This window comes from Onychomys torridus, chromosome 11 (assembly GCF_903995425.1).
Source record: "Onychomys torridus chromosome 11, mOncTor1.1, whole genome shotgun sequence".
Lineage (NCBI taxonomy): Eukaryota > Metazoa > Chordata > Mammalia > Rodentia > Cricetidae > Onychomys > Onychomys torridus.
The window spans coordinates 17,648,090-17,668,315 of record NC_050453.1 but is presented as its reverse complement, the minus strand read 5'-3'; the positions used below and the strand labels follow the sequence as shown (position 1 = coordinate 17,668,315).

At 45.5% G+C, this 20,226-nt stretch overlaps 1 protein-coding gene across 1 annotated transcript; it reads left to right on the top strand.

Annotated features, from left to right (window-relative positions):
* Positions 1–1,806: 1,806 nt before the first annotated feature.
* On the top strand, positions 1,807–18,614 carry C11H1orf100 (chromosome 11 C1orf100 homolog). Its single transcript, XM_036202010.1, has 4 exons — positions 1,807–1,862; positions 14,087–14,182; positions 16,856–17,028; positions 18,505–18,614. Exons 1-4 carry the CDS (start codon positions 1,807–1,809, stop codon positions 18,612–18,614), a joined length of 435 nt encoding a protein of 144 aa, XP_036057903.1.
* Positions 18,615–20,226: the final 1,612 nt, after the last annotated feature.

Sequence of the window (20,226 nt, the reverse complement as noted above, 5' to 3'; positions counted from 1 at the left end):
TTGTTTTGGCTCCCTGTGGTGGTGTGAAGGAGAATGGCCTCCATGAGCTCATGTGTTTGAACGCTTAGTCCCCACTTGGTGGAACTGTTTAGGAAGGATTCGGAGGCGTGGTCTCCTTGGAGTAGATGTGGCTTTGTTGGAGGTGTGTCACAAGGCGTGGGCACCCACACCAGGCCTAGTCTCGGGCTCTCTCTCTCTCTCTCTGCCTACAACTTAAGGACCATGTAAGCCCTCAGCTACTGCTCCAGCACCATGCCAGCCTGCCTGTTGCCATGCTTCCTGCCGTGATTGGTCATGGCCTAACCCTCTGACACTGTAAGCAAGTCCCCAGTTAATGATTTCTTTTATAAGGTTCACCTTGGTCGTGGTGACTCCTCACTGCACTGGAAGCCTGATTAAGACACTCACAGTTGTAAGGGTTTTAATCAGTGACTGGCCTCATGGCTTGGGGCCTTTGGTGGCACATGGTGGAAATGACAGAGCTGTGCACTTTGGGCCTGAAAAACAGTTAAGTGGGTAAGGAGTTTGCTGCTCTTGCCGAGGACCCACATTCGGGCCACAGCACCCACCTCTAATTCCAATTCTAATGGATCTGCCACCCTCTTCCTGCCTCCACAGACACACATATACATGAGGAACACACACACATATACACATAAATAAAAATAAATCTTAAAAAAAAAAAAAGAGGTTGTGTGCCCTACAGTGGCTAGGGATAAAGAGAGAGACAAAAACATGGCCACACTCTCAAGATGCCCTTCACAGGCCCCCAGTGGTGGAAGACTTGAATCCATTGTTCCAAAAATGTTTATTTAAATGCCCTGGCCAAAGCAGGACAACCCATGACAGGTTTTTTCCCATCATGCTGATTCACAGTTTCTAAGTACTAAGCATTGGCTCATCTAGAGAAGAGGGTAATGTGTTAGAGCTGGCTTCCTCACCAGCATATCACGTGTTCAAGCCAAACCCTCAAAATTCGGTTTTTGGAGTTTGGTTTCTCAAGAGCTCAGTTGCACTTACCTAAATTTTCTTTTGCTCATCCTCCCATTAAAAAACAAAAACACTGGGTTCGGTCCTCAGCTCCAGAAAGAAAAAAAAAAAAGCATATGAAAGAGACCCTTGCACACCCATGTTTATCACAGCCACATTCACAGTCACTGAGACACCCCTTCAACCCAAGTGCTCAGCGGTGGGTGAACGGATGAGGATATGTGGCTTATGAAAGTGGTGCAGTGTAGCACGAATCTTAGACAGTCTTATTAATAAGATCAAACCTGGACCAGGTATTGGGGTGAATGCTGGAAGGTCAGAGAAGCAGAACAAGCCACAGCTTCCTCACCTCGCCAATTCCTCAGCTGATCCTATTTCCTCAGACTGGAAGCCTCTGAATTCTCATCCAAATGGATCTCAGCTGAACTGCTGCTAAAAGCCTAAGAGCCTAACCAGGCCAAAAGTTTCTGGTCTTCATGCTGTGATATGACACTGACCAAAAGCAGCTTGGGGAGGGAGGAGAGGGGTTATTCAGCTTACAGGCTACAGTCCATCATGGAGGGAAGCCAAGGCAGGAACTCAAGACAGGAATCTAGAAGCAGGAACTGAAGCAGAAACCATGGAGGACTCCTTACTGGACTGCTTCCAAAGACTCAGATTCAGCCACCTTTCTTATACAGCCCAGGCCCATCTGCCCAGGGAGGGCCTGCCTTTTGGAGACAATCCAGAGCCAAACTGTAGCAACAGCTAATACCTGGAAATGTGTGTAAACGTGCAATATGAAATTTCACTCCATAACTCTTTGCAGATTCTATCATGACAGCCATCCGACTACGTGAATTTGTAGAGCGTCGTCCAGTGGCTCCACCTAGGTAAGGCTCATCCAGATACAGAAACCACCAAGCTGAAGGCAAGCACCCAGGAGAATAGAATCACCCACCCACTGAGGGGCAACTGCTGCCAGAGGGGTCTAGGGAAATGTCCTTGACTTTAGAGACAATCGGGTTTGTTTTTTAAGACTTTAAAAAAAAAGTGTGTGTGCATGTGTGAGTGTATGAGTCAGTGTGTGTGTGTGTGTGACATGCTTGCAAGTGCCCTTGGAGGCCAGAAGAGGACATTAGGTTCTGGAGTTGGAGTTACAGGTGGTTGTAAGATGCCTGATATGGATGTTGGAAACTGAATCAGGGTCCTCTGGAAGAGCATCAAGGGGTCTTAACCACAGAACCAACCTCCAGCCCCAAGGTTAGACAAAGTTGTAAGAAAAGAAATTACTTCTTTGCAGAATCCAAGCAACCAGGAAACTCCAAATACCCAAGATAAGAGATGGGTGTTGGTTTTCTCTTGGGAAGGGCTCCTTCGGGAAGAATGGGCAACTCAAGCCCAAACTTAGAACCAGAACCATTTGTTCTCCGTGGGGTAAATCAAACCACCCCACCCTCTGCAGTACGGGAGCTGACTGTGCAGAGCGCGACCAAGGGCGGCTTTCATTCGCTCCCCAAGGCCATCTGCCACAGGACAGTGATAAGCCCTGTAGGCATGCTTCACTGCTGGCTTTATATTGCAGGGAGACGGCAGGTACCATCTGTAAGTCCTAAGCCCTCTTTCCCATCACCCCACGCTGTGGGATCTGCAAAGATTTAGTAACTAAGAACTTGGGGCTGCAAGCCCCACACCCTGGGGCACACACAGCCTAATTTTTTTTAAGCTTTTTAAAAATTATTTCTAAGTTATTATAGAAAATAATGAGTTTTATTATGGCATCTCCACAAATATAAATGACTGCACCCGATTAGCTCCCTCTGTTTCTCTTCCCCCATCTCTCACTGGTCCCCTAGCTACCTGCAAATAATCCCCTTTCCGGTTGCATGTCATGTAGATTAGTCCACTTCTGTGCTTGCATTACACATGTAATATTTAAAACTAGATTCTGTATAAGAGAGAAAACATGGCCAGTCGGTGGTGGCACACGCCTTTAATCCCAGCACTCGGGAGGCAGACTCAGGCAGATCTCTGTGAGTTTGAGGCCAGCCTGGTCTACAAAGTGAGTTCTAGGAAAGGCGCAAAGCTACAGGGTTTCTCTGTGTAGAAACCCTGTCTTGAAAAACAAAACAAAACAAAACAAAACAGAGAGAGAAAAAATATGAAATAGTTTATTTTCCCTCCGTTACACCCTCTCTCCACCCCTTTAGACCTCTTTTTCTCATTTCTTTTTTTTTTAATTTTTTTTATTTTTTTAAGACAGGGTTTCTTCATGTAGTTTTGGTGCCTGTCCTGGATCTCACTCTGTAGCCCAGGCTGGCCTTGAACTCACAGATATCCGCCTGGCTCTGCCTCCTGAGTTCTGGGATTAAAGGTGTGCGCCACCACCGACCGCCCAGCCTCTTTTTCTCATCTCATAGTTGGGGCCAGCCTCTTGGAGCCCCAGTGGCAATGTTTGGCTAACAAAGAGAAGCCCCTTTGTTCCCAGAAGTTACTGCGGGAGGCATGAGTGGAAGGGTACTTCCTTCCTGATAGCTTGAGAATCCTCTTGTCATAGAGCAGGGGAGATGATGCTCATGGCTCAGGGGACAAAGGCTCCTAACACCAAATCTGAACACCTGAATTCAGTCTCCAGGACCTACATGGTAGAGAGAACCAACTCCTGCAGGTTGTCCTCTGACCTCCACAGGTGTGGCACACACGTGTGTGTCCACACACATACACAAACCCATAGAAAGGTAAATACATGTTCAAAAAAAAAGAAAGAATTTTCTGCCAAAGAAGGCACAGACTCTTCTGAGTTCTCTGAACTCCACCCCAGGAGAAAGCAGGATGGAGAGAACTCAGAATCGGGTCTGCATTCACTCATCCCTTCCTCAAGTCCTTGGTCCTCCTGTGTATGGGTGAGATCACTTTGCCTACTGTGGGCTCATCTCCTAGGAAAAATGAACACAATTTTTTGTTGGCTGTTGCTCTGGGGAACTGTGGGGAGCCACACCCATCCATCACTTGTGTCCTGAGCCAGGCCCTGGGGAGCTCAAATGTTTGAGCAGGACAGTGTGTAGAGCACCCTGGGGCCTCTGGCTGTCGGTATCCAGCTCCTCGCTCTTACTTCTCATCAGAAGCACGTGAAGGGAATCCCTGCCCTTGCACTAGACATGGTGTGCCCTCTGAGGTGTCTCTCTGCTCACCTTAGACCGGTGCCAATAACAGTCTAATCCCCCAGTGAGTTCCGTCAACTCTTGCCGCCAAGATAGTTCTCCTATCTGAAAGCTTGGGTGTTAGTCAGCTTGGCCCTGTGGCTATGGTGGCACAGAACACCACAAGAGCAGGGCATTAGCTACTTCCCTCACCGCTATGACAAGATAATTGATGAATACTGCTTAAGAAAAGGTTTATCTGGGCTTGTGTTTAAGGGTACAGCACACCAACACGGCAGGGAAGACATGGCAGGAGGTACCTGGTCACGTGGTGTCAGGAAGCAGAGCAGAGTGAATGCTGGCACTCCACTTGCTGGATTCAGCCTGGATCCCAGTCTGAGGGCTGGCAGGTGCCTCCCACATTCAAGATGGACCTTCCCATCTCATTTTAATCCCTCTGGAGACACTCTCACAGAACACACCTACAGTGTATCTTCTAGACTCCCATCAAATTAACAGTCAAGATTAATCTGTATCAGCTGCATGCCTAATATCACCCAGGAAGCAGATGAGAGATGGAGGAACAAGGGTCCCAGTATCCCCTGTGGAGGTGAAAGTTTCTCTCCTGCCTGCCTGTTCCCAAATACCCAGCAGCCACTTCCCAAATAATTGACTCAGAGGCTTAATATTACTTATAAATGCTCAGCCAGTAGCTCAGGCTTATTACTAACTCTTACACTTACATTAACCCATAATTCTTATCTATGTTTAGCCAAAAGGCTTGATACTTTTTCTCAAAATGACATTCTCATCTTGCTTCCCCTGTGTCTGACTGGTGACTCCTGACTCCACCCTTCCTCTTCCCAGAATTATTCTAATCTGGTCACCCCACCAATACTTCCTGCCCGGCTTCTGGCCAATTATCATTTTATTAAACCAGTTTGAGTGACGGATCTTTACAGTGGACAAGAGCATTATCCCACAGCACTCCTGCAAGGTTACATCCACAGTGACCAATCTTCCTTCTCATAGGTGCCAACTCTTAAATGCTCCATTATCTCTTTAGCACCATGGCCTAAGAATCAATCCTGTAGCACATGGGCCTTTAGGGGCCATTCCTGGTGTAGGCTGTGTCCCCAGCTCACTGTCTCAGGGGGTCCAGATCACCTTTGCCTTTCCCTGATCGTCTCTATCAGTGTTCACTCTCATCCTCCAAAAATCTATTCTCTAGCTTGAGCTTCATAAAGTGCAAGCTAGATCTCAGCCCTCCTTGAAATAAACCCCTCAGCCCACTACACCTGGGATCAAATCCGAACTCATTGCTGTGTCCTGCAAAGCCATTGCAGTCCTAACTCTTCACTTCCTCCTAGCTAGAGTCCTTGGTCTTTCTTCAGTTCCTTCAGGAGGCCATGCTTCTGTATCCCAGGCCTTTGGGCAGATTCTTCCTTCTCCCTGGATGACTCTTCCCCCCATCTCCCCATCCTCTCAGACAGCATGCCTCAACTCCTTTCTGACTTGTTAGACAGCCACTTGAGTCCCTTGGCCAGCAAAAGACTTCTCCTTCTCTGTACCCATGTTCCCTATTTCACACTGCTTCAATTCCCATATCACAGCTTCCAGTTTTATTTTTTACTTATGATTTATTTCCTACCCATCTCATCACTAGTATTGTAAGTTAACAGATCTTACTGCACGTCAGCATTGGTCTTAGTATATATTATTTTATTTAACCTTCATAACAACTGTGAGTTCCAGATAAGGAAACTGAAGCATAATGTGGATAAGTGACTGTCCCAAGATCCCACAGGTTGCAACTAGCAGAGATAGAACTTGAGCCTGGCCTGGCCTCACTATGGTTTGCTCTGTTTGAGTTAGTCCCCACTCTAGCATGGAACTTTCTTGCCCATCTCTGAAAATCACTTCCATAGCTTCTGCCTGACAGTAGTGACTATGCAGAGCAGACCTTCTATGCACTTTTGGTAGTAGGAAGTTTTTCTGTGTCCTGCCTAGCCTGTGGTCGGGACAAGTCTCTCACCCACAGTCCCACAGTCCCACAGCCTTTTATAAAATAATCACACAGAGGCTTAATATTAATTATAAACTGTATGGCCATTAGCTCAGGCTTATTACTGACTAGCTCTTACAGTTAAATTAGCCCATAATTCTTATTTATATTTAGCCATAGGCTTGGTACCTTTTCTCAGTTCTGCCTTCACATCTTGCTTCTTCTGTGTCTGGCTGGCAACTCCTGACTCTGCTATTCCTCCTCCTTTAGTCTGCTTGCCCTGCCTATACTTCCTACCTGGCTGCTGGCCAATCAGTGTTTTATTAAACCAGTGTACAACAGCATTATCCCACAGCATTGTTGTTGAGTAAACCAGAACAAATGAGCAAAAGCATTTATTGGTGGTTTGGCTCTGGTCACTGACAGAATTTGGGTCTGCCTTCTGCTGTTTGCAGACACATTCATTCAGCTTATCCCTGCATGCCCAGCCCCGAGGGCTAGACTAGTGAAACTGACTGGCAAACTAGTGTGGGCACCTAATAAAAGCTCGTAATTAAGGCTCAGGTGTAATCTTAGTGACCACATAAGAGTCTCATAAAAAGACTTCAATTAGAGACAAGTGCTAGTCAGTGTCATCCCCAGGCCAGACTGGATGCCTGGAGTTCACTGAGTAGGGCTGGATGCTCTGTTGGTTTGTGGAGCCCAAGATATTCCTGAAAAGATCCCCCAAATGGAGGAAAATCAGTGTGGTATGGGAGATCAAAAACCTGGGGTTCATGTCAGGTTTAATTGCCCTTTTAAAACCTAAGTAGTGAGGTTAGAGAGATGGCTCAATGGCTAAGAATACTTGCTGCTCTCCCAGAGGACTAGGCTTTAGTTCCCAGCACCCACATGACTATATCAGCCTTGCAATCATCTGTAACTCCAGTTCCAGGGAATCTGAAACCCTCTTCTTCTATCTGTGGGCAGTGTACACACATGGTGTATAGACCTACTTGCAGACAAAAAGCTCTCATACACATAAAATAAACAGTATCAACAAACATCAGTTGGAGGGGCCGTTCAGTGGTAGAGCATGTGCTTGACATGCACAAGGCACCAGATTCAATCCCCAGCACCAAAATAAATAAATAAATAAATAAATAAATAAATAAATAAATAAATAAATATTATGGTGTTTTGAATGAGAATGACCCCCCCCCAAAGCCTCAGATGTTTGAATGCTTCATCTCCAGTTAGTGGAGCTGTTTGAGAAGGATTAGGAGGTGTGGCCTTGTTGAAGGAAGTATGTCACATGGGCTTTAGGGTTTCAAAAGCCCAAGCCAGGCTCAATCTCTCTCTCTCTCTCTCTCTCTCTCTCTCTCTCTCTCTCTTTCTCACTGCCTGCATTTCTGGATCAGGATGTAAAGCTCTCCTCTACTGCCCCAGTGCCATGTCTGTCTACTTCCCATCATGATGATCATGGATTAACCCTATAAACTGTGAGCAAGCCCCAAGTAAATACTTTATAAGAATTGCCTTGGTCATGGTGTCTGTAAGACAAAAGTTGGTACCATGAGTGGAGTATTGCTGTGATAGGCCTGATCATGTTGCTGTTTGAAGGAATACTTTAGGGCTTTAGACTAGAAAACCAGTAGAAAGCTTTAAAGGGGCTTAAAGGGCAATCCAGGTAGGATCATGGAAGACAATAGAGCTGAAGGTGATTTTGACTATGGAGGCCTGGCTCAAGAGCTTTCAAAGGGGAAGAATATATGTAAGTGGCCTACAGACCATTCTTGTGATATTTTTGGGCAAAGAACTTTGGCTAAATTGAAGAGTTTTGAATTGATGTTGGCAGTGGAGATTTCAAGACAGCCTAGTGCTGACTGTGTCATGTGGTCATTAATGATCACTTTTTTGTAGATCTACAATCAGAAAAAAAAGAAGCAATTGGGGCAAAGAGAAATACAAAATGTATAGTCTGAGGAGAAAAGGAGCACCAGGAAGTGTAATGTCGGAGGCAAGTCCTGTGCTCAAGGAGATGAAAAGTTTAGACAGGCCTAATTCAAAATCAATAAAGGGGGTGGTGCCCTCAGGGTAAGACCTCACCCAACTGAACTTCCAATTTGTGAAAACAAATTAAAGAAAAGCTTAAGCAGCAAATGAAACCATTAACAAAGCTTGTGCAAACGTAATTCAAGGAGAGGGGTCAGGTTCCAGCCCCAGAAAGCAGAAGACTTTGGCAGCTTTGGCTACATGGTTCTAGATTTGGAGTCAAGAAGGATACAAGAAAGGGGTTGTGGAGTCTCCCTCCATGGTTAAGAAGAAATGCCACCTGGGCTAGGTGTGTGTGTATCAGGGGAATCTGTGTGGAAGCCCAGAGAAGCCATTGCTTGAAGCTGTGAAGGTAAAGCCTGGATTACATTGGAGTCCCTAAGATGTTGTCCATGCCAGAGTGGTGGGATACCTGCCAAGAAGAGCTGCACACAGGAAGGGGAACCAGCCCAAGAGAGAGAAACGTGTTGCAGTCAACAAAGCTGGAGATAGCAAGATCTATGAAGAGTCATCTAATCCTTTGGACATCAACCACAGAGATACAGAACTTGGAGTTTGCCCTGCTGGTGTTCAGTCTTGCTTTGATCCAGTATTTCCTTACTATGCCCCATTTCCTCTCTTTTGAGATGGTAATATGTATTCTACACCACTATAGTCAGAAGTATATGATCTGCTTTTGATTTTTACAGGAAATTACAGTTAAGAAAGAGATTGCCTTTCAGAAGAGACATGGACTTTGGACTTTGAAACAATGTTAAGACTGTGAAAGACTCTGGGAACTTTTGAAGTTGGGCTAAATGCATTTTGCTTTATTATATTGCCACAACCCTATATAGGCCAGGGAGTAAAATGTGGTAGTTTGAATAAGAATGGTCCCCATAGGCTGGGCAATGGTGGTCTGTGCCTTTAATCCCAGCACTTGGAAGGCAGAGGCAGGTGATCTCTGAGTTCAAGGCTAGCCTGGTCTGGAGGGAGTTCCAGGACAGCCAGAGCTACACAGAGAAAGCCTTCTTGAAAAACAAAGAAAGAAAAAAGGCCCCCACAGGCTTTGAATGCTTGATCCTCTGTTAACGGGACTGTTTGTGGGGACTAGGAGGTATGGCCTGGTTGGAGGAAGTGTCTCACCGGAATGGACTTTGAGGTTTCAAAGCACACACCAGGCCCAGTTTCTGCCTCCTGCCTGTGGATCAGGGTGTAAAGCTCTCAGCCACTGCTGCAGCATCCTGCCTGCCTGCTTCCCACCTTATATAATGATCATGGTCTAAGTCTTTAAACAGTAAGCAAGTCCCCAGCTAAACACTTTGTTTTGTACAAGCAGCCGTGGTCATGGTGTCTTGTCACAGAAGCACAACAGTGGCCAGGAGAAATACCAACGGCAGCATCTCTAAATCTCCACTTCAGGCTCAGCTTGTTCTACCTAGAAAGACAGAAGCATCTGACAAAGAAGGGACCTTTCAGTCTCCAGCTACGAATGTCTCATTACTCTTGTTCCACCGTTGACGAAAATAGCAGCTATTATTCTCATTTTACTGATGAGCAAAGAGAATCTGCCCTCCCCCTGATTCCTTGAGGAAATACCACGGGGCCAGTACATCCTGCGAGGTGAGAGGATGCTCTGGTCATCTCCTAGCCCTGTCTTTAATCGCATCTTCTGTATTAGCTCACATCCAGAGCTGAGATACTTAACCCCAGCTTCATTTCTCGAACATGTTACAGCACTCACCACTGTTGTTAGCTTGTTGTCTAGATACGGCTTTTCCTTACCAGGAGATGAACTTTGGGTGAGCCTAGCATGCCTACCATCAGCACACCCCATGCCTGAACACTGCAGACACATCAGAGCTTCTGAACAGTTCTTTTGGTTGAACCAAAACCAGCTTACCCTGTCCCTTTGGTACATTAGGTCTGCCTGCTGCCTGCCTTGAAGAGGGAGAATCATCCGGTCCAGAGAGAGTGCCGAACTCCTCTGGAAACCAAACATCATGCATAGACTGTAGATGCTCTGAGTAAGACATGGAATTCAGGGACTGGGTTTACTTCGTGGCTCTGGTGTTCACTGGCTGTGTGGGATTCAGGATGTCCACTTAGCCTCTCTGAGCCTCTTTTTACTGTTATGAAACAATTATAAAAACAAAGAGTTCACATTTCCCTTGAGAGGAGCCTGAGAATTAAAGAGGATCATATCTTTAATCTGGAGGCCCAGCACAGGCCATTCAGATGGGCACAAGATGGTATTCCCTCAGGCAATGGTACTGTATAGACAGAAAACACTCCCAATCTCACCCATGCATATTGAATGTTGTCTGTGGCTGAGTCAAATCCTGCTCTGGTTACAGTCACCCTCCCAGGGGACAGAGCTACTCTTGTGTAGATTAAATGCACTCTTTCAGACAGCCAAGCTGTCAGGGACATGCAAATAATGCACAGTGGAACCAGACCCAGAGGTGCACCCACGCCATCTTAGGACAGCTTTCTATGACTGATTCAGGAATTGGTAACCTGTAAGCAGAAGCCTGGCCCAGCACATGGGGCATTCCCATTCAGTCATCCTTTCCCTCAAGCTCCCAAGCTCCTCCAGGAGAGGAGCTGAGTACTTAGGGCAAAACCTCTGGCCAAGCCAGGTGCATTTCTCCTTAAGCTAACTTAAAAAAAAAAAAAAAAGAAAGAAAGAAACCTCCCTACTTTAATAGCTGAATTAGAAGCTTTCTCATGTTCCAGGTTAAGGTTACATGTGAGAACTTGGAAAACTCCCCAGAGTCAGAGGGGGCTGGGCATGATGGAGCACACACCTATAATCCAAGCATTCGAGAGGCAGAGGCAGGAGGATCATGAGTTTGGGGTAAGCACAGACAATGCAGAGAGACCCTATTTCAAAAGAAAAAGAAAAGGGGGCTGTGACTCAGTGATAGAACACCTGTTTAGCATGCATAAAGCCCTGGGTTCCACAGGCAGCCCCAACAAAGTGGGAAAGGGCAATGGGAGAGCAGGAAATGCAAAAGGAGGAGAGAAAAGTTAGAAGCAAAGTCTCCTGCTCTCCCTAAAGCACTCATCTCCTCCTCTCTCACTCTACTTCTGCCCAACCAGCCAGGGGTCTCTTCCAAGGGACTGCAGTGAGTCATCCTACTAGAGGCCAGTGGAGATGGCTCCATTCTCAAAGCACCGACTAGAGCGGGGTGAACTTCTTCTTGGACAGATGATACCAGTGAAGATCAAATAGCCTGCTGCAGACTGCAGGGCAGCCAACCCTAAGAACCATGTCCTGCATGCCTGCGACTCCTCACCAACTTGTAGCTTGGCTCTAGGGGACTCCTACACCAGTGCTCAGAACTGGAGGCTTGTCTAAGTGGCACCTCCACCTCCCACACACTCAGCAATGTCATTTGTTCCCTATTTCTGTGCCAACTTCTCTCTCCTCTTAGGACTTCATCCCCCGCTGTAACTCAGGGCTCGGTCCTATTATCCTAGCCTCTAGACAGGCCCAGACAACCTGTGGTTATTCAGAAAATTAGAGTTCTCTGAGGTCTGTTTGTCCAGACAGACAGAGCCTGCCCTGCCCAGCACTTGCGTTGATTCACACTAGGCAGCCAGGCCAACCCTGACCCCTGCAGTCAGTCAGATCTTAAATGGTCCCCAAAGGCCAGTGTTTGAAGGGCTGGTCTCCTGCCAAAGGTGCTTTGGAGGGCCAGAGGAGCTGTTAGAAAATTGCACTCCTGCCATGACGTACTGTGTGACCAAAGCAACAGGACCAATTAATTAGTCACAGACTGTAACCATGAGGCAAATAACCTTTCTTGTTTTTAAGCCGATTTATCAGCTATGTGCTGCAGTAACAGAAAGCTAACAATCCACGCATACTCTACTCTGAACTCAACTATGATTTAGTCTTGGTTTATGTGATTTCCCTCCCCTAGAGAGGTCCTTCTTTTAGCCTATGCAAACCCTAGATACCTGGCTCCCTGTAGGTCTCATCAGCTCTTGGGCCAATCCCCGTCAACAGGTTTCTTTTGTATGTTAATCTTACAGCTTTTGTGTAAGGGTTTTTGGACTTCACCCTCCATCCTATTCTTCTGCCTCAATATTACCAATGACCTAAGGTCTGTAGCAGGAATCTTAAAGAGTCTTATTAATAAAATCAAACCTGAGGCCAGTTATTGGGGTGATTGCTGGAAGATCAGAGAAGCAGAACAAGCCACAGCTATCTCACCTTGCTAGTTCCTCAGGTGATCCTGTTTCCTCAGGCTGGAAGCTTCTGAGTCCTCCTCCACATGAATCTCAGCTGAACTGTGCTGCTCCAAAGCCTGAATGCTTAACCAGCCGAATGCTTAACTAACTACATGCTTTACTTACTTAGTTCTTGGTCCTCACGCCTTATATAACTTTCTCTTTCTGCCCCCACTCCCGGGGATTAAAGGTTGGGTTTCTGGGATTAAAGGCGTGGGTCACCATGCTTAGCTGTTTCTAAAGTGGCCTTGAACTCAGAGATCGATAGCTCTGCCTCCCGAGTGCTGGGATTAAAGGCGTGTACCACTACCACCCAACTTCTGCTATAGCTTACTCTTCCCATTTTCTAGCTCCCCTAACCCATCTCCTAAAGGTTCTACCACTCCCCAGTAGCACCACCCCAGGGGGCCAAGGCTTCAACACCACAGCATTCCAGTTATACAAACACATTTCATGCTCGCATCCCAGACATACGTTTTCCCAGTCCCTATGGGGGTAGCTCATGTTAGGCTTCAAAACAACAACCAAAACGGTAGCAGATATTGGCAATCCCAGCACTGAGGAGCCGAAGCAGGAAGATGTTCAGGGCCAGCCAAGGCTGTAGAGACCTGTCCTTCCTCACAATCCAGCTCTCGGAGGTGAGGCTAGCATCCCCCTACCAGACTTACTACTACCATATGCCTTGACATCACAGTCCTATATAATCAACTATTACAGTTAAATAAATAAAAAAGAAAACTTCCTGTGGAATTTTATAAATATTCCAAAGGTTAAGTAATAAGGAATCCTCATGTTTTTTGTTTTGTTTTTCGAGACAGGGTTTCTCTGTGTAGCTTTGTGCTTTTCCTGGATCTCGCTCTGTAGATCAGGCTGGCCTCGAACTCACAGAGATCCACCTGGCTCTGCCTCCCGAGTGCTGCTGGGATTACAGGTGTGCACCACCACTGCCTGACAATGTAAATGACTATCGTTACCATCTTTTTTTTCTTTTCCTTTTTTTTTTTTTTTCTTTTTTTTAGCTGAGGATCGAACCCAGGGCCTTGTGCTTGCTAGGCAAGCGCTCTACCACTGAGCTAGATCCCCAACCCTTCCTCATTTTTTTTTTTTACTCCTATGTTTCAGCAATTACCAACATCTGTTTCATTGACTTCAAGGACTGTATTTATTTTATGTGTATGTTCCTGAGTACATGTGGATATACCACATGTGTGCAGGCACCCTCAGGGGTCAGAAAGGGGCATCAGATCCCCTGGGACTGGAGTTGTGGAAGGTTGTGGGCTGCCAGATGTGAGTGCTGGCCACTGCTCTGGGTCCTCTGCAAGAGCAGACAGTGCTCTTAACCACTCCCACTATCTCTCAGCCTTCTCATTGACTTTACATACTGTCTCCTCCCTCCCTCTGTCACACCCCCTTCCCTCACCCTCTCTCTTTCCCCTACTATTCTGACCTAATTCATGACATGCTAAATGTTTCTTTATGAACCCTGGAAATAAACAACATTCTAGTATAGGTTTTAGAGGTTATTGGGAGGCCAGTCAACACCACAAACCCAGACTCTTGCTATGAATAACAACCAAAACGACTGGAACATCTGACCGGTTTCAGTTGCTAGGGACAGGGCACAAAGTCCATATAAACTGCCTATTACACACCAGCTGGTCCACTTCCCTAAGGAACTGACCATAATGACTGACTGCTTCTTGCCTGCTTCCTCCAGCATATTTATCAGTCACCAAGGAAAGGACATCAGAGGTTATTATCCCGGGCAACTGGCAAGACTCCATTTTGACTACAGTGTGAAAAAGGCCCCAAGGTGAGGCATGCCACTAAATCTTAATTTCTAAGGATGTCGCTGAAGCTAAAATGGTAAGCAGGGTATAGTGGACTGCATAACCATTTATATATATATAGTTTGTTTGTTTGTTTTTTCGAGACACGGTTTCTCTGTGTAACTTTGCTCCTTTCCTGGACCTTACTCTGTAGCCCAGGCTGGCCTTGAACTCACAGAGATCCGCCTGCATCTGCCTCCCGAGTGCTGGGATTAAAGGCGTGCGCTACCACCACCCAGCTTAAATATATATATATATATATATATATTATTTTTTAATTTTGTATGTGTCTGTGTGTGCATGCGGGTATGTGCACCTGAGTGCAAGTGTCCATGGAGGTCAGAAGTGAGCTGCCCGTGTGGATGCTGGGAACTGAACTCGGGTTATCTCTAATAAGAGTTAACCCACCTCTCCAGTCCCTGGCTGTACAGTCTTAACAATAACAATAATAGTTGTGGCTGGAAGAAGAGTGGGAGGAAATAGCCAAACTATGAAAAATGTTGGGACTTCTAGGTTTGGGTTGCCTAGGAGGACTTGTGGGTGCTGAAGTCGAACCCAAAGCCCCGTATGTTAAGCATGAGCTCTAGCAGGGAGCTACATCTCTCTTACTGACGCTATCTGGCTTTGTTTTCATCGCACAAGCAGTAACAGTATGAGTACTTTGTATCCTTTTGACTCTAGTTTACAGATTTTCTCAAAGGAGAAGACATTGCTTCCACAATCAGCAATAAGTATAGAATTTTCATTAAGTCATCTATGGAATTTAAGAAACATTATGAGTTGAGAATTCCAAATTGGCCGAATAACTCAAAATTACTGGGATTTGGTTTCATTCTCAGTAAAGATATAAATTTGGTTTACATGGTTCCTTCCTTTCCATGTGTGGCTTTCACAAGAAGAACAGCCATAAACACGTCAATCTTACTTCCTGGTCCAGACAGGCTAGAAACTACAAGAGGTGAAAATGTCAATTTGAGAAACGTATAAAATGTTTGATTTGGGGCAATTTTCACATTCTCTGAGTATCTCGCTCCCAAATAAAAGAATCGATGTAAAATTCTAAGGCATATTAAGCACGCAGCATGATTATTGTCATTGAGTTCATCATTTACTATCTATTTCAATTCCCCTTCTCCTAGCTAACTTTCTACTGGCCGACCTCCAAGTATCCTCCTGCAGGCTTGGAGTTGGCAGGCCACCTGTATTTAGAGCGGTGTATAGTCTATATTTCAATTACGAAACTGGAAGCTGCTCTGAGGTCATCCTGATCCAGTTCGAAATACAGATGAATGACAGACACATCTTTTAGTTCTTAAATTTATTTATTTTGAGCCTGCCTGCTCATGCCACAGTGCACGTGTGGAAGTCAGGGAGTAATTTTCAGAACTCAGTTTTTCTCTTTCCACCAAATGGGACCCAAGGAATAAAACTCAGGTCACCAGCTTTTACCCAATGAGCCATCTTGATGGCCCAAGTAATGTGTCTCAACTAAGGTCACACAATTACTGTAAATGTTAGGTTTACATTTTAATCCATAGTTTCTGAGTTCCAGGTCAGGGCTCTTAGTACTAAATCAAGTATTTGCTTAGAGAAACTTCTATTTTTAAAATCTGGGGGATAAGCTCTAATTATGTTACCTAGGCTGGTCTCAAAGTGAAGCTGAGCTCAAGTACCTTTCCACCACAGCCTGTGGAGAGGAAATGACAGAGCCCAAGACCCCGCCCCACTCTACCTTACCATCATATCCTGTAGGGCTAACGCCCAAATCCCAGTCTGCCTATTGAAGGGTAGCTCTGCAAACAGTCCATTGACTCTGATTGGCTCAGGCTTCCTTCAGATTAGCTTTCAGAGGCAATGTCAATTCATGTATAGGAATCCAGTCAAGTAGAAAGGACTAGGGATATAGCCTGGTGGTAGTGCTTGCTTAGCATGTTCGAGGCCCTGGGTTTGATCCTAAGCACCGCAAAAAAAGCTAAAACAAAATAAAATTAACAACAGAAAAGAATATAGTTCTTATGACCAGGCGTGCATGCGCGTGTGCGTGTGTGTATTCTAGTGCCTTGTTGGAGAGAAGTTTTTAAAAACAGTGAATACATCCAATCTCATTCCAAGGTGGGAAAAAGAATCCTGAAGCAATGAGGCGCATCTTGAGTTTGCATGTCACCTTTGTGGGAGGGGCTTGTCTACCACTTCCTGTGCTTCCCTTCTTTTTTCAAGGTCATGGTGTTCCCATTCTTTCCATTAGCACAAAAGTCCCTTGATAAGCATTCTTAATCTTTGTTGACATATATAATTGCTAGACTTGCTGAGACAAAACACAAGTATATTTTCAAGGTCTCAGGTACATGCCATCTAGTGTCCCAGCATACTTACAATCATGCCTCAAGCATGCTGCCATGCCAGTGAATGAACACCGGAAGGTGTTGGCCACTACATCTTGATTTCTTGGTTTATGTTCATTGTTTGAGGATGGTTGGGAAGAAGCATGGGAAGGTTATAACAGTTCTGTATAACACTGAGATGCACAGGGTGGGGGGGTGTGGATGGGAGGGTGTTAGTCTAGCTAAGAGACCACACTGGGTCCTAGATTGCAGCTCATGAGAAAATGGACCAGTTCTCCAAAAGGTGCTCAGCAAGCTATTTTTGTTTCCATGTAGACCACTCATAGACTTGGCAATTCCACCCAAGAGCAAAACTCCGTATCAGCCTCAACTAGACCAGCAAACACTCATTCGATACATTTGTTTTAGAAGCTTGTCAAGGCCTACAGCCACATGGTATAATCAAACAACTTACATGAGAGACTACTCCCTGCCATTTTATGACATTGGTAAGTGCTATCAGCTCTCAGGGATGTCAAGATCAGCATATCTGGGGGCATACTGCCTCAAGGGGCATGACTGGGACCAGAAATGGATGTGCAGATGGGGGCACAGAAGTTAGAGGGGAGCCTGGGCCTTCTTCCTTTCTTTCTAGCTCCCTACATCTTTCCAGTTGAAGGGTGAAAACTCTTCAGGTCCTTCTAGGAAGCTGATTCTCTGAGCACTAGAAACAAAATCTTGAATGTAACCTGTTGTTCTGCTAGGGAACCTTCCTTTCCATCTAGTTTCAATGCCTATAGCAATTGATCATTTACCCCATGGTTCAGAAATTCTAGGCTCCCCTAGTAGCATGTCTGTGTGCTGTGGCCTATGTGAGGATCCTGAGGTGGATAGAGGTGATCCTGGGTATTCACATGGCACCCACTTAAACAGTACCCACATCGCCGTAGTTATTGGTGCTTTTGATTTTGGCTCATTGAGTGAATTGGTGAGACTTTCTAAATCAAGGATCTCCCAAATTTTGGGGGGTGTCTCACACTGTGGCAGGCACATATGTAGTCCTTAGGCATCCCTCTGTGGTGAGTGCTGTTGTTTTAAAGAGGGAGCCAAGTTGCCAAGACCTCTCATGAACCAACCCAAAATCACACAGCCAGGAGAAAAGAGGCAGAATTCACACCCAGACCATATTGCTTTCCAGCATGACTGAACTGGAGGCTAGACTATCTGTCACAGCCAAGTGTCACTGGTATTACTAATTGCATAGTTTTCCCTAAAGAGTTCCTTTCTTTTTATTGAAAAACAGAGAACTGGTGATATAAGGCTGTAATTCCAGCTACTCTGGAGGTTGAAGCTTGAGGACTGAAAGTTCAAAGCCAACCTGGGTGACAAAACAAATTTAAGAATGGCGTGATTGGGAAGGATTTCCTCTGTCTTGTCTCCAGAGAAACAGCTGCAGTCTGGAGGGATGCCAGAGCCAGTAGGGCAGAGATAACCACACTGAAACCCAGGTCCTCAGGAGAGCAGACACCAGGACATCAAAACAGCAATCAAATGAGTTTTCCTTACATTTTTATAAAACTCTAATAGCATACCTATTAATTGGAGAACAAAGAGAGAACTTTTGATTCAGTCCCCTTCCTATATCTTACTTTAACAGTTTTTAGTCACATTCTTATTTGTTGTGTGTGTTCACACACATGAGCATGCAGAGGTCATAGGACAGGGGGTGGGAGTCGGGCTCTCTCCTTCCACTATCTGGAGGCAGAGGATTGAACCCCACTTGTCAGACTTGGCCGTAAGTGCCTTCCCCCACTGACCAGCTCCCTGGCACCCATATTTTAATTATGTCTCTTTAAATGTCTTAAATTACTTTTGTATTGTATATAGTTGCTAAAAAAAAAAAAAAAAAAAAAAAAAAGATGGTGTGTTAAATTTTCAGAGTAAGTACTCCACAAAACAGTTCACTAATTTGTTTTAAATTGCAGGTTTGGATCAGAGAGTGGGCACGATTCTATCAAATCCTAGACCACTCAATTCTCTACCAGAAGCCTACTGCCGTGATGAAAGCAGCAGCTTTGCAAGGAGCACTTTTTAAAACTGACACAGCATGGTATGCCTAGAAAACAACCGCGGGCATGTCTTAGTGAGAAAATCCACGGTAACAGCACTACCTGTCAGTGTGTACACAGAGAGATCTAACCCTAAACAATGTCTGTGTTGAAAGTTCTCTTCAGAGGAAATTGGTCAGGACATCAAGCTCCAACCTTGAGGACATTCGTCATCTGTAGAAGGGAATGAAGGGTGCAGTACAGTGCTGGCCTGCACCACCACATGAAAGGGAAAATTAAAAACACGTTTATCTCATAATTTGTCATAAGCTGTTAGCATCTTTTTTTTTTTTTTTTTTGGATTTTCAAGACAGGGTTTCTCTGTGTAGCTTTGCGCCTTTCCTGGATCTCCCTCTGTAGACCAGGCTGGCCTCGAACTCACAGAGATCCGCCTGCCTCTGCCTCCCTAGTGCTGGGATTAAAGGAGTGCGCCACAACCGCCCAGCTGCTTTTAGCATCTTGTTGCTGATGCTGACAAGGCTCTAACCATCTTCCCTTCTCAGTAAGAGTTCCTACATGGGATCAGAGATTATACAGTATCTGTATGTGCTTATAATTATGACACACACATAGAAGTAGGGGGAGGAAGAAAGGGAGGGAGGGAAGAGTGAAAGGAGAAAGAGATGGGGGGGGCAGGGAGAGAACCAGAGGGAACTAACTAGCCAAGGAAGATGTCTAGGAGACAACTGTGGGTCTGTAGTGGGACTCAGGACCAGTGAAGAGGGGAAATAATGAGAATCTGTCTCCATATTAACATCCCTCTCAATAAGAAGCCTAGATAACTAGGCATCAACTCCTCACGAAAAGGGTCCCAAAGAAATAACCCCAAAGAAAGGAATCCTGCATTCTGGGTGCTGGGACGCACTTCCCCATACCCAACACATCAGTTGGCTTCTTATTCGCCCAGAGTAAAGCCTCTCTGCTAATAAATTTCCTCCAAGAACACGGAGTTCCATATAGTTTCAGATGCTTTACTTAATCTCTAACATGGTCAACTAGGCATCACCACGGGATTTGAAAACCAACCCAAGACAAAGGCCAAATAAAACAGACTCCAGTCCAGGTAGACTAGAATTTAAGGGATACAGGGGAAAGGGAGGCAAGTTATTGAAACAACTTGTACTGAAAAAGTAGAATACTATATATGAATCAATGTTATGAATGTTATATACACGGATTTACGAGAAGGACTGGCTCATGTGTTCACAAGGACTGAGAAGCCCTGTGATATGCCTCTATCCACAAACTGGAGGCCCATGAAAGCTGAGGTTCCAGTCCCAGCCAAAAGTTCCAAGGACTTGTATGGAGGGTACTTGTATGTTAAGTCCTGGTCAAACCTGAAGGTCTGGGGCAGTCCAAATGAGGCCCCTGCATTTGAATACTTGGTCACCAGTTGGTGGCCCTGTTTGGGTGGCTTTAAAACGCATGGCCTTGCTGGAGGAAATATATCACTGAGGGCAGGATTTCAGGTTTCAAAAGTCACATACGATTCCCAGTCTTCCTTCTTAGGGTTATGGTTCCAGATAGGAGGTCTCAGCTTGCTGCTCCAACCACCATGATTGTTTGCCCGCCAGGACTCTTATCCCTCTGCACCAGGTC

Excerpts from the sequence above, each read along its gene's own strand:
- C11H1orf100 (XM_036202010.1), top strand. The coding sequence starts at position 1,807 with ATGACAGCCATCCGACTACGTGAATTTGTAGAGCGTCGTCCAGTGGCT. Across the intron at positions 14,183-16,855 it reads AGTGTGAAAAAGGCCCCAAG|ACCACTCATAGACTTGGCAA; the intron begins GTGAGGCATGCC and ends GTTTCCATGTAG. Across the intron at positions 17,029-18,504 it reads CCTGCCATTTTATGACATTG|GTTTGGATCAGAGAGTGGGC; the intron begins GTAAGTGCTATC and ends TTTAAATTGCAG.